General features: G+C 25.6%; 8 protein-coding genes and 1 pseudogene across 8 annotated transcripts; 3 read left to right on the forward strand and 6 right to left on the reverse strand.

The window, feature by feature from the left end:
* Positions 1-281: 281 nt before the first annotated feature.
* On the reverse strand, positions 282-1,182 carry LOC129610599 (histone H1-like). The gene has a single exon (XM_055523211.1). The coding sequence runs from the start codon at positions 1,031-1,033 to the stop codon at positions 353-355; it is 681 nt and encodes a 226-aa protein (XP_055379186.1). The 5' UTR covers positions 1,034-1,182; the 3' UTR covers positions 282-352.
* Positions 1,183-3,226: 2,044 nt separating this feature from the next.
* On the reverse strand, positions 3,227-3,630 carry LOC129610610 (histone H2B). Its single transcript, XM_055523222.1, has one exon. It carries the CDS (start codon positions 3,622-3,624, stop codon positions 3,253-3,255), a length of 372 nt encoding a protein of 123 aa, XP_055379197.1. The 5' UTR covers positions 3,625-3,630; the 3' UTR covers positions 3,227-3,252.
* Positions 3,631-3,907: 277 nt separating this feature from the next.
* On the forward strand, positions 3,908-4,444 carry LOC129610604 (histone H2A). The gene has a single exon (XM_055523215.1). The coding sequence runs from the start codon at positions 4,027-4,029 to the stop codon at positions 4,399-4,401; it is 375 nt and encodes a 124-aa protein (XP_055379190.1). The 5' UTR covers positions 3,908-4,026; the 3' UTR covers positions 4,402-4,444.
* A 548-nt stretch (positions 4,445-4,992) lies between these two features.
* On the reverse strand, positions 4,993-5,477 carry LOC129610612 (histone H4). Its single transcript, XM_055523225.1, has one exon. It carries the CDS (start codon positions 5,302-5,304, stop codon positions 4,993-4,995), a length of 312 nt encoding a protein of 103 aa, XP_055379200.1. The 5' UTR covers positions 5,305-5,477.
* Positions 5,478-5,952: 475 nt separating this feature from the next.
* Positions 5,953-13,404, forward strand: LOC129610569 (uncharacterized; annotated as a pseudogene).
* LOC129610600 (histone H1-like) lies at positions 7,323-8,223 on the reverse strand. Its single transcript, XM_055523212.1, has one exon. The coding sequence runs from the start codon at positions 8,072-8,074 to the stop codon at positions 7,394-7,396; it is 681 nt and encodes a 226-aa protein (XP_055379187.1). The 5' UTR covers positions 8,075-8,223; the 3' UTR covers positions 7,323-7,393.
* LOC129610608 (histone H2B) lies at positions 10,270-10,727 on the reverse strand. Its single transcript, XM_055523220.1, has one exon. The coding sequence runs from the start codon at positions 10,665-10,667 to the stop codon at positions 10,296-10,298; it is 372 nt and encodes a 123-aa protein (XP_055379195.1). The 5' UTR covers positions 10,668-10,727; the 3' UTR covers positions 10,270-10,295.
* On the forward strand, positions 10,946-11,482 carry LOC129610605 (histone H2A). Its single transcript, XM_055523217.1, has one exon. It carries the CDS (start codon positions 11,065-11,067, stop codon positions 11,437-11,439), a length of 375 nt encoding a protein of 124 aa, XP_055379192.1. The 5' UTR covers positions 10,946-11,064; the 3' UTR covers positions 11,440-11,482.
* Positions 12,032-12,516, reverse strand: LOC129610613 (histone H4). Its single transcript, XM_055523226.1, has one exon. The coding sequence runs from the start codon at positions 12,341-12,343 to the stop codon at positions 12,032-12,034; it is 312 nt and encodes a 103-aa protein (XP_055379201.1). The 5' UTR covers positions 12,344-12,516.
* Positions 13,405-13,750: the final 346 nt, after the last annotated feature.

Below are 13,750 nucleotides of genomic sequence, written 5' to 3' on the forward strand. Positions count from 1 at the left end.
TAATGCAAATGACATTTTTTATTATTTAAAAATATATACACTGAAAATTTTTTTAGTTTTTTACTCGTTGAAATTTCTTTAGAAAATAAAACGCATTGAAAGTGAAACGTAAGTGACACGACAATTAGAATAAGGCTCAGTATAGAATGCATAATAAATCAATCAAAAGTTATAACAAAAATAATCTCATTCAATACTTTTCTTTAAAATTCAATTTAAAAATTCAGCATTTTTTTCATTTTACTCTTTAACTAAAATATTGTTAGCCTTAATAAAGGCTTTTTTATATACAGTATACGGATGTACTTACATTCATATACATCATTATTTAAATTCAGATGGTAAAAGTACTTTATTTTTTTCCTGCAGGTTTTTTGGCAACTGCTTTTTTTGCTCCAACTGATGCTTTTTTTGGTTTGGGAGCTTTAGGTTTTTTTACATCACTTTTAGATGCTTTTGTAGATTTTTGTTTTGGTGACTTACTTTTTACTGTTCCAGCTTTTTTGGCTGCTTTTGCAGCAGATTTTTCAGATTTTTTCTTTTCACTAGATACCTTTTTTGCCGCAGATTTCTTTTTATCTCCAGAAGCAGATTTTTTTGCTGTTGTTGCACTAGTAGCTTTTTTAGGTTTTTTCTCTCCAGCTGCTTTTACCTTCTTAACTTTTGGTTTAGGTTTAGATTCCTTTTTAGGTTTGGTTGCTGCAGCCGATAATTTAAATGATCCAGATGCACCTTTGCCTTTCGTTTGGATATATTTTCCATTTTCAACAGATGATTTTAAATGTTTTTTTATAAATGGAGCCAATTTATCTGCATCAACTTTATAATTTGCAGCTAAATATTTTTTTATTGCTAATAATGATGAGCCACCACGTTCTTTTAGTGTTTTAATTGCAGCATCTACCATTTGAGATGTTGGTGGATGAGTAGGTTTAGCTTTTGGCTTTTTAACTCCACTTGAAGCTTTCTTAGCCGCTTTTTTTGCTTCTACTGGTGCTGCTGGAGAAACTGCTACTTCTGCGTTTTCGGCCATATTTTTAAATCCAAAAAATTACTTTTACTTTATAATTTTAAAATAAAAATTCAAATTCTTATAAAATTACAACTTTTAAATATATGTATGAGTTTCACTTTGAAGTATATTTTATTCTTGTTATACGAGTATTTATTATTTTGTTTGCTTGCTACACAAATACAAAATATTGGAAATTTTGTTCGCAACAAAAATTATAGCCTTAAAAAACATGAGAATTACATAGAGTCGATATACAAATATTTTTACTATAATTTTAAAACATCCTTTAAATTTATTTGATACCCTATCACTATTTTTACTATTTTTCTCATTAAAGTCAAACAATTCTTAAAAATATATTTCAGTTTTAAAATTTACATATTATGTAATTATTAAAAATATATAAAATTTGCAAAATATATTTGAATTAATATGAAAATTTCACTTAAATTTACTCAAAGTCCTTCGTAATTTTAACTTCTTATGAATATTATTATTAAATATTAGTATTATTTAATTTTATATAAGTATTTTAAAACATTTATAATATTTTTCAAATTTATAAAATTCATTTAAAACACAATTGTCTCATAAAAATATAATAATAAATAGAAAAATCTTAGTTAAATGATGATTATTCCAAGCAATAATTTCTAAATTGGAATTTTTCTTCTAATTAAATTTTAAAATATTTATTAAGTTTTTTTATTCTTTTAAGCAATTAATCTGTTTATTTTTGTTATAATTTTTTAAATATTATTTGAAAAACATATATTTAAATAATTTTACAAAATAAATATATAAAATATAAATTAATAAAAAAGGAAATAAGTATGCATGTACATATTGTATATGCTTTTGTTCTATAAGTTACAAAAATTCTTTTTTTTTTTTTTAATAAAACAACACTAATAATACAATATTAATAATAAAATCTTATTTTAAGTGGATTTTATATAAAATCAAATATTAAGTTTTAATAGAAAATTAATATTCTAAAGTATTAAATCAAGGTGGATAAATATACATGGGTATATAATGGTTTTATACGTATATAATAAGGGCTACTAAAATGAAATCAATCATAAAACATCAAAATTTAAGATAATTAAGATATAAGATTAAGTACATTGTTGTGTAATAAATTATGAACATGTTTTTATGTATATATATATATATATATATGCGTATGAATGTTATATGGTATTTAAAAATCACAAATTTTGTTTACAAGATACAGATTTTATAGCATTCAAGTATTCAATATATGTAGATCTTGTTATTAAATTGAAAATTATAGCAATTTGTTGAAATTTGACTTCCACAATTAAGTCTGGCCGATAGGGAGAAATATAAATTAGTGCTAAAGAAATCATTTGTACACATTTAATCAAATAAGACACTATTTTATATATAAAGATACATATATCATAAACAACATTAAGTAGAATTTTTAGTATAAGCATATAGGTATACACGTATAAATTTAAAAAAAAGTATCACTCTTAATAAATAATTATACATAATATTAATATGAATATAAATGTACTCATATGATTTTGAAAAATCATTTGTACAAATAAATAAGTTTGTACAGAACTTCTAGAATACAAAATAACCATAATGATACTCGTAATATGGACTCGTATACATATTATACATAAAAGCCTAAACAAATGAATTGCAAAATATGAAATACTACATGAAAATAGATTAAATACAATATGGTCAGATAAAATTATATAATAACTAAAGATTTGAGAAAAAAATTAAAAGATATTAGTTAATTTAAGTGATATTGACTTGGAAGATCATTAATAACTACTAAAGTTAAGTAACAATAATTTTATTGATGAATTTATAAAAACATCATTATGCATAAGTTTAAAATATATATTTTTTTAATATAGTTGTACTAAGATACAAGCTATTATTAGTATTTGGGTATACATATTATACTACCCTCTATCATGTGTGTATACGTGTGTTTTAATATTTATAAAAATTTTAAACAGATTAAAAAACGTATGTATGTACAAGGTTACATACATTAAAATATCTATATGTCATTTGGTATTTAAAATTTATTTGAGAAAAAATCTGTAATAAATACCTATGTATATATACAACTATGTAGTTGATTTTATATTCTTTACTCTTAAAATAGTATTTTATAGTCCTTAAAAGGACTTTTTTTTAATTTTAAGCGAATATTATTTGCGTACGGTCAAATTTATTTATTTTGAACTTGTATATTTAGTAACAGCTTTTGTACCTTCACTTACAGCATGTTTTGCTAGTTCGCCAGGTAATAATAATCTAACAGCAGTTTGAATTTCACGACTAGTTATTGTTGATCGTTTATTGTAATGTGCTAAACGAGAAGCTTCTGCTGCGATTCTTTCAAATATATCATTTACGAAACTGTTCATGATACTCATAGCTTTTGAAGAAATTCCAGTATCTGGATGAACTTGCTTCAAAACTTTGTAAATGTAAATAGCATAACTTTCCTTACGTTTACGTTTCTTTTTCTTATCACTTTTCGAAATGTTTTTTTGAGCTTTGCCAGCTTTTTTTGCTGCTTTTCCGCTTGTTTTTGGTGGCATTTTTTACTATCCTTCTGCTTTTACTTTTGCACTACTACAAAAATTTTTTCAATTTCAATTCAATACAATACAAATATGAATACGAATTTAGATGTAGATGTAGAATACACAATTGATACCTATTTCTGGAATACAACAATATTTATGAATTTTGCTTTCTCCCCTCCAATAAAAATATTGACGCACATTTTACGTTTGAAATTTTTTGCACCGTGTTTTAGATGAAAATAAAAAGCATAAATATTATGATATTTTCCATATAAAACATTAGTATTTGAATTGATCTGATTCAAATTTTCTGTGTTTATTGCTATAATCTACGATTGTGTACAGTACAAGTACAGTACAGATTATTAAATATTTTAAGTTGTATCAAATAAAAAAAAAAAGAAATCATTAAAAATGTCAGGACGTGGTAAAGGTGGAAAAGTTAAAGGAAAAGCAAAATCTCGTTCTAATCGTGCTGGATTACAATTTCCAGTTGGTCGTATCCATCGTTTATTAAGAAAAGGTAATTATGCCGAACGTGTTGGCGCTGGAGCTCCTGTTTATTTAGCAGCTGTAATGGAATATTTAGCTGCTGAAGTTCTTGAATTGGCTGGTAATGCTGCAAGAGATAATAAAAAAACCAGAATTATTCCAAGACATCTTCAATTAGCCATCCGAAACGATGAGGAATTGAACAAATTGTTGTCGGGTGTTACAATTGCTCAAGGTGGTGTATTACCAAACATTCAAGCTGTATTATTACCAAAGAAAACTGAAAAGAAAGCCTAAATAACCTCAACGAAATTAACAATTTTACTATTTAAAACTAAAATTTAATATAGAAAAAAAATAAAACGTCTTTTTCAAGACGACAAAAAATTTATTAAAAGAGAAATTTTAAAATTTAATATCTTTCAATTACGAATTACGAGTATCATATTGCATACATAACAACTCAATTCAATATTCGATACAAATAAATATTTCATTTTTTCAATTTAAAAATTAAATCATTTTAATTAAAATGAACCGAATGAATGAAAAAATATTTTTAATATTTTCTAATGAATCTATGAAATCTATGAAAATTTGAAATGAAAATTATTTTAAATATTTTTTTAAAAATTTATGATCTATTAAATAATAATTTTATTTTATTTTATCTATATTATTCATTCTTTGATAAAATTAAAAATATGATTAAAGTATAAAAATTCAATTTTTTAATACGAAAAAAATTTTTCGCATTCATTTAAAATGAATTTATTATATTATTAATATTATGGAATTTAATGGAAGGGAAGCTTCATTTTAAAATACTCTTTTTATATTTTTTGATGGCCTTGAAAAAGGCCTTTTGTATATAAATATTAAAATAATTTAACCTCCAAAACCATATAGAGTACGGCCTTGTCTTTTCAATGCATAAACAACATCCATTGCAGTTACAGTCTTTCTTTTAGCATGTTCTGTATATGTAACAGCATCTCTTATAACATTTTCTAAGAAAACTTTAAGTACACCTCGTGTTTCTTCATATATCAATCCTGATATACGTTTCACACCGCCACGACGAGCTAATCTTCGAATAGCTGGTTTTGTAATACCTTGGATATTATCACGCAAAACCTTACGATGACGTTTTGCACCACCTTTTCCTAATCCTTTTCCACCTTTACCACGACCAGTCATTATTATTCAATTAAAAGTTACAAAAAAATTACAAATTAAATTTGATAAATTTACAACACAACTGAATGTTGATTACTGAACTAAATTCTTCGATTTTCCTCTTATATTTATGCATATTATTTCTTTCAATACACACACATTTTTCTTTTCAATTATTTACTACTACTACAACTCCAAAATACAACTACTATTTTATGACTTCAGTATCAGTTCCTAGTCCTACAGTCTATTGGCTAACCAAACCCAACACTTTTGCAAAGGCGGTTTGCATTCGCGCCTTTTTTCCTTTAATTAAAGTGCACTCAGCACTATGCAAATTTATACATTTCTTCGATAATAATTAATATATTTTACTTCTTTTACTACATTTTAAATCCCAATTCTACTCGTATTCTAAACATTAAAAAATAATAGAATTGTAAATTTTATAAAAATTGTATTTGGATTTGTGTTTGTGTTTGGGTTTGTGTTTGTGAAGAAATCGAGAAAACGTATTTGTATTGGTTTTTCTCATGAATACTATAAATATTTGTATGCGATGTGGTACATAAAATTATTCTTTTTGATTAGTGAAGTGAAGTAGTACACATCGTAATCGTATTCGTATTGTAATTTTTCCGGTTTCATTCTGAATAATACATTGAATTGAAAAATGGCTCGTACAAAGCAAACAGCCCGTAAATCTACTGGTGGTAAAGCACCACGTAAACAACTAGCAACTAAAGCAGCAAGAAAAAGTGCACCAGCAACTGGAGGAGTAAAAAAACCTCATCGTTACAGACCAGGTACAGTTGCTCTTCGTGAAATTAGACGTTATCAAAAGAGCACTGAATTATTAATTCGCAAATTACCATTTCAACGTTTAGTTCGTGAAATTGCTCAAGATTTCAAAACTGATTTACGCTTCCAAAGTTCCGCTGTAATGGCTTTACAAGAAGCTAGTGAAGCTTATTTAGTTGGTTTATTTGAAGATACAAATTTGTGCGCTATTCATGCTAAAAGAGTTACAATTATGCCTAAAGATATTCAATTGGCCCGTCGTATTCGTGGTGAACGTGCTTAATTATTATATTTAAATATTTTATTTAAAAATCAAACGGTCTTTTTCAAGACCATAAAATTTTGAAAAAAAAGTAAATTTAAACCAATTTGTCTATAAATAATGAGCCTTATTCTAGTTGTCGAAGTAGAGCGACGATTGTCGTTACGACTTGAATTTGATATTCTAAGCGATGATCGCAGTGACACTTGTCGGGGAATAGCGGCAAAATGTATTTCAGCCTTATTCCAGTTGTTGTTCTTTTGCGAAATATGTAGTGAAACGACGTTTTTTGTCGAAAAGTATTTAACAAGTGATAAGCAAGAAAGATACACCAAAAATCCAAATTAAAACAACAATTTAACAAAATCATAAAAAAAATCTACATAAATTAAGTCATAAAATATATACATAATTTAATTTTTGTTTTTAGCGTGAAAGTATTTATAAATTTGAAAAATTGGAAATTGAAGAATCGTTTTTTTCCACGAATATATTCAGTAAATATTGTAATAGTTTGAATAAAATAAAATGTTTGCAACTAACTTACTTGAAAAAATTAAAATTATTGTAATGGCTTACACTCCATTTGGCAAATCCAATGGATTAGAGCTGTCGCTAATCTAAAATCTTTTGATCCTTAATTGTCGTTTTTTTTAAATTTCATCACTACCGGAATGAGCTGAACCCGTAAACCATAATGCAAATGACATTTTTTATTATTTAAAAATATATACACTGAAAATTTTTTTAGTTTTTTACTCGTTGAAATTTCTTTAGAAAATAAAACGCATTGAGAGTGAAACGTAAGTGACACGACAATTAGAATAAGGCTCAGTATAGAATGCATAATAAATCAATCAAAAGTTATAACAAAAATAATCTCATTCAATACTTTTCTTTAAAATTCAATTTAAAAATTCAGCATTTTTTTCATTTTACTCTTTAACTAAAATATTGTTAGCCTTAATAAAGGCTTTTTTATATACAGTATACGGATGTACTTACATTCATATACATCATTATTTAAATTCAGATGGTAAAAGTACTTTATTTTTTTCCTGCAGGTTTTTTGGCAACTGCTTTTTTTGCTCCAACTGATGCTTTTTTTGGTTTGGGAGCTTTAGGTTTTTTTACATCACTTTTAGATGCTTTTGTAGATTTTTGTTTTGGTGACTTACTTTTTACTGTTCCAGCTTTTTTGGCTGCTTTTGCAGCAGATTTTTCAGATTTTTTCTTTTCACTAGATACCTTTTTTGCCGCAGATTTCTTTTTATCTCCAGAAGCAGATTTTTTTGCTGTTGTTGCACTAGTAGCTTTTTTAGGTTTTTTCTCTCCAGCTGCTTTTACCTTCTTAACTTTTGGTTTAGGTTTAGATTCCTTTTTAGGTTTGGTTGCTGCAGCCGATAATTTAAATGATCCAGATGCACCTTTGCCTTTCGTTTGGATATATTTTCCATTTTCAACAGATGATTTTAAATGTTTTTTTATAAATGGAGCCAATTTATCTGCATCAACTTTATAATTTGCAGCTAAATATTTTTTTATTGCTAATAATGATGAGCCACCACGTTCTTTTAGTGTTTTAATTGCAGCATCTACCATTTGAGATGTTGGTGGATGAGTAGGTTTAGCTTTTGGCTTTTTAACTCCACTTGAAGCTTTCTTAGCCGCTTTTTTTGCTTCTACTGGTGCTGCTGGAGAAACTGCTACTTCTGCGTTTTCGGCCATATTTTTAAATCCAAAAAATTACTTTTACTTTATAATTTTAAAATAAAAATTCAAATTCTTATAAAATTACAACTTTTAAATATATGTATGAGTTTCACTTTGAAGTATATTTTATTCTTGTTATACGAGTATTTATTATTTTGTTTGCTTGCTACACAAATACAAAATATTGGAAATTTTGTTCGCAACAAAAATTATAGCCTTAAAAAACATGAGAATTACATAGAGTCGATATACAAATATTTTTACTATAATTTTAAAACATCCTTTAAATTTATTTGATACCCTATCACTATTTTTACTATTTTTCTCATTAAAGTCAAACAATTCTTAAAAATATATTTCAGTTTTAAAATTTACATATTATGTAATTATTAAAAATATATAAAATTTGCAAAATATATTTGAATTAATATGAAAATTTCACTTAAATTTACTCAAAGTCCTTCGTAATTTTAACTTCTTATGAATATTATTATTAAATATTAGTATTATTTAATTTTATATAAGTATTTTAAAACATTTATAATATTTTTCAAATTTATAAAATTCATTTAAAACACAATTGTCTCATAAAAATATAATAATAAATAGAAAAATCTTAGTTAAATGATGATTATTCCAAGCAATAATTTCTAAATTGGAATTTTTCTTCTAATTAAATTTTAAAATATTTATTAAGTTTTTTTATTCTTTTAAGCAATTAATCTGTTTATTTTTGTTATAATTTTTTAAATATTATTTGAAAAACATATATTTAAATAATTTTACAAAATAAATATATAAAATATAAATTAATAAAAAAGGAAATAAGTATGCATGTACATATTGTATATGCTTTTGTTCTATAAGTTACAAAAATTCTTTTTTTTTTTTTTAATAAAACAACACTAATAATACAATATTAATAATAAAATCTTATTTTAAGTGGATTTTATATAAAATCAAATATTAAGTTTTAATAGAAAATTAATATTCTAAAGTATTAAATCAAGGTGGATAAATATACATGGGTATATAATGGTTTTATACGTATATAATAAGGGCTACTAAAATGAAATCAATCATAAAACATCAAAATTTAAGATAATTAAGATATAAGATTAAGTACATTGTTGTGTAATAAATTATGAACATGTTTTTATGTATATATATATATATATATATGCGTATGAATGTTATATGGTATTTAAAAATCACAAATTTTGTTTACAAGATACAGATTTTATAGCATTCAAGTATTCAATATATGTAGATCTTGTTATTAAATTGAAAATTATAGCAATTTGTTGAAATTTGACTTCCACAATTAAGTCTGGCCGATAGGGAGAAATATAAATTAGTGCTAAAGAAATCATTTGTACACATTTAATCAAATAAGACACTATTTTATATATAAAGATACATATATCATAAACAACATTAAGTAGAATTTTTAGTATAAGCATATAGGTATACACGTATAAATTTAAAAAAAAGTATCACTCTTAATAAATAATTATACATAATATTAATATGAATATAAATGTACTCATATGATTTTGAAAAATCATTTGTACAAATAAATAAGTTTGTACAGAACTTCTAGAATACAAAATAACCATAATGATACTCGTAATATGGACTCGTATACATATTATACATAAAAGCCTAAACAAATGAATTGCAAAATATGAAATACTACATGAAAATAGATTAAATACAATATGGTCAGATAAAATTATATAATAACTAAAGATTTGAGAAAAAAATTAAAAGATATTAGTTAATTTAAGTGATATTGACTTGGAAGATCATTAATAACTACTAAAGTTAAGTAACAATAATTTTATTGATGAATTTATAAAAACATCATTATGCATAAGTTTAAAATATATATTTTTTTAATATAGTTGTACTAAGATACAAGCTATTATTAGTATTTGGGTATACATATTATACTACCCTCTATCATGTGTGTATACGTGTGTTTTAATATTTATAAAAATTTTAAACAGATTAAAAAACGTATGTATGTACAAGGTTACATACATTTTAAAATATCTATATGTCATTTGGTATTTAAAATTTATTTGAGAAAAAATCTGTAATAAATACCTATGTATATATACAACTATGTAGTTGATTTTATATTCTTTACTCTTAAAATAGTATTTTATAGTCCTTAAAAGGACTTTTTTTTAATTTTAAGCGAATATTATTTGCGTACGGTCAAATTTATTTATTTTGAACTTGTATATTTAGTAACAGCTTTTGTACCTTCACTTACAGCATGTTTTGCTAGTTCGCCAGGTAATAATAATCTAACAGCAGTTTGAATTTCACGACTAGTTATTGTTGATCGTTTATTGTAATGTGCTAAACGAGAAGCTTCTGCTGCGATTCTTTCAAATATATCATTTACGAAACTGTTCATGATACTCATAGCTTTTGAAGAAATTCCAGTATCTGGATGAACTTGCTTCAAAACTTTGTAAATGTAAATAGCATAACTTTCCTTACGTTTACGTTTCTTTTTCTTATCACTTTTCGAAATGTTTTTTTGAGCTTTGCCAGCTTTTTTTGCTGCTTTTCCGCTTGTTTTTGGTGGCATTTTTTACTATCCTTCTGCTTTTGCTTTTACTACAAAAATTTCTTCAATTTCAATTCAATACAATACAAATATGAATATGAATTTAGATGTAGATGTAGAATACACAATTGATACCTATTTCTGGAATACAACAATATTTATGAATTTTGCTTTCTCCCCTCCAATAAAAATATTGACGCACATTTTACGTTTGAAATTTTTTGCACCGTGTTTTAGATGAAAATAAAAAGCATAAATATTATGATATTTTCCATATAAAACATTAGTATTTGAATTGATCTGATTCAAATTTTCTGTGTTTATTGCTATAATCTACGATTGTGTACAGTACAAGTACAGTACAGATTATTAAATATTTTAAGTTGTATCAAATAAAAAAAAAAAGAAATCATTAAAAATGTCAGGACGTGGTAAAGGTGGAAAAGTTAAAGGAAAAGCAAAATCTCGTTCTAATCGTGCTGGATTACAATTTCCAGTTGGTCGTATCCATCGTTTATTAAGAAAAGGTAATTATGCCGAACGTGTTGGCGCTGGAGCTCCTGTTTATTTAGCAGCTGTAATGGAATATTTAGCTGCTGAAGTTCTTGAATTGGCTGGTAATGCTGCAAGAGATAATAAAAAAACCAGAATTATTCCAAGACATCTTCAATTAGCCATCCGAAACGATGAGGAATTGAACAAATTGTTGTCGGGTGTTACAATTGCTCAAGGTGGTGTATTACCAAACATTCAAGCTGTATTATTACCAAAGAAAACTGAAAAGAAAGCCTAAATAACCTCAACGAAATTAACAATTTTACTATTTAAAACTAAAATTTAATATAGAAAAAAAATAAAACGTCTTTTTCAAGACGACAAAAAATTTATTAAAAGAGAAATTTTAAAATTTAATATCTTTCAATTACGAATTACGAGTATCATATTGCATACATAAACAACTCAATTCAATATTCGATACAAATAAATATTTCATTTTTTCAATTTAAAAATTAAATCATTTTAATTAAAATGAACCGAATGAATGAAAAAATATTTTTAATATTTTCTAATGAATCTATGAAATCTATGAAAATTTGAAATGAAAATTATTTTAAATATTTTTTTAAAAATTTATGATCTATTAAATAATAATTTTATTTTATTTTATCTATATTATTCATTCTTTGATAAAATTAAAAATATGATTAAAGTATAAAAATTCAATTTTTTAATACGAAAAAAATTTTTCGCATTCATTTAAAATGAATTTATTATATTATTAATATTATGGAATTTAATGGAAGGGAAGCTTCATTTTAAAATACTCTTTTTATATTTTTTGATGGCCTTGAAAAAGGCCTTTTGTATATAAATATTAAAATAATTTAACCTCCAAAACCATATAGAGTACGGCCTTGTCTTTTCAATGCATAAACAACATCCATTGCAGTTACAGTCTTTCTTTTAGCATGTTCTGTATATGTAACAGCATCTCTTATAACATTTTCTAAGAAAACTTTAAGTACACCTCGTGTTTCTTCATATATCAATCCTGATATACGTTTCACACCGCCACGACGAGCTAATCTTCGAATAGCTGGTTTTGTAATACCTTGGATATTATCACGCAAAACCTTACGATGACGTTTTGCACCACCTTTTCCTAATCCTTTTCCACCTTTACCACGACCAGTCATTATTATTCAATTAAAAGTTACAAAAAAATTACAAATTAAATTTGATAAATTTACAACACAACTGAATGTTGATTACTGAACTAAATTCTTCGATTTTCCTCTTATATTTATGCATATTATTTCTTTCAATACACACACATTTTTCTTTTCAATTATTTACTACTACTACAACTCCAAAATACAACTACTATTTTATGACTTCAGTATCAGTTCCTAGTCCTACAGTCTATTGGCTAACCAAACCCAACACTTTTGCAAAGGCGGTTTGCATTCGCGCCTTTTTTCCTTTAATTAAAGTGCACTCAGCACTATGCAAATTTATACATTTCTTCGATAATAATTAATATATTTTACTTTTTTTACTACATTTTAAATCCCAATTCTATTCTAAACATTAAAAAATAATAGAATTTATTGTAAATTTTATATAAATTGTATTTGGATTTGTGTTTGTGTTTGGGTTTGTGTTTGTGAAGAAATCGAGAAAACGTATTTGTATTGGTTTTTCTCATGAATACTATAAATATTTGTATGCGATGTGGTACATAAAATTATTCTTTTTGATTAGTGAAGTGAAGTAGTACACATCGCAATCGTATTCGTATTGTAATTTTTCCGGTTTCATTCTGAATAAGATATTGAATTGAAAAATGGCTCGTACAAAGCAGACAGCCCGTAAATCTACTGGTGGTAAAGCACCACGTAAACAGCTAGCAACTAAAGCAGCAAGAAAAAGTGCACCAGCAACTGGAGGAGTAAAAAAACCTCATCGTTACAGACCAGGTACAGTTGCTCTTCGTGAAATTAGACGTTATCAAAAGAGCACTGAATTATTAATTCGCAAATTACCATTTCAACGTTTAGTTCGTGAAATTGCTCAAGATTTCAAAACTGATTTACGCTTCCAAAGTTCCGCTGTAATGGCTTTACAAGAAGCTAGTGAAGCTTATTTAGTTGGTTTATTTGAAGATACAAATTTGTGCGCTATTCATGCTAAAAGAGTTACAATTATGCCTAAAGATATTCAATTGGCCCGTCGTATTCGTGGTGAACGTGCTTAATTATTATATTTAAATATTTTATTTAAAAATCAAACGGTCTTTTTCAAGACCATAAAATTTTGAAAAAAAAGTAAATTTAAACCAATTTGTCTATAAATAATGAGCCTTATTCTAGTTGTCGAAGTAGAGCGACGATTGTCGTTACGACTTGAATTTGATATTCTAAGCGATGATCGCAGTGACACTTGTCGGGGAATAGCGGCAAAATGTATTTCAGCCTTATTCCAGTTGTTGTTCTTTTGCGAAATATGTAGTGAAACGACGTTTTTTGTCGAAAAGTATTTAACAAGTGATAAGCAAGAAAGATACACCAAAAATCCAAATTAAAACAACAATTTAACAAAAT

Source organism: Condylostylus longicornis, unplaced genomic scaffold (genome assembly GCF_029603195.1).
Source record: "Condylostylus longicornis isolate FDR11 unplaced genomic scaffold, ASM2960319v2 ptg000045l, whole genome shotgun sequence".
Taxonomy (NCBI): domain Eukaryota; kingdom Metazoa; phylum Arthropoda; class Insecta; order Diptera; family Dolichopodidae; genus Condylostylus; species Condylostylus longicornis.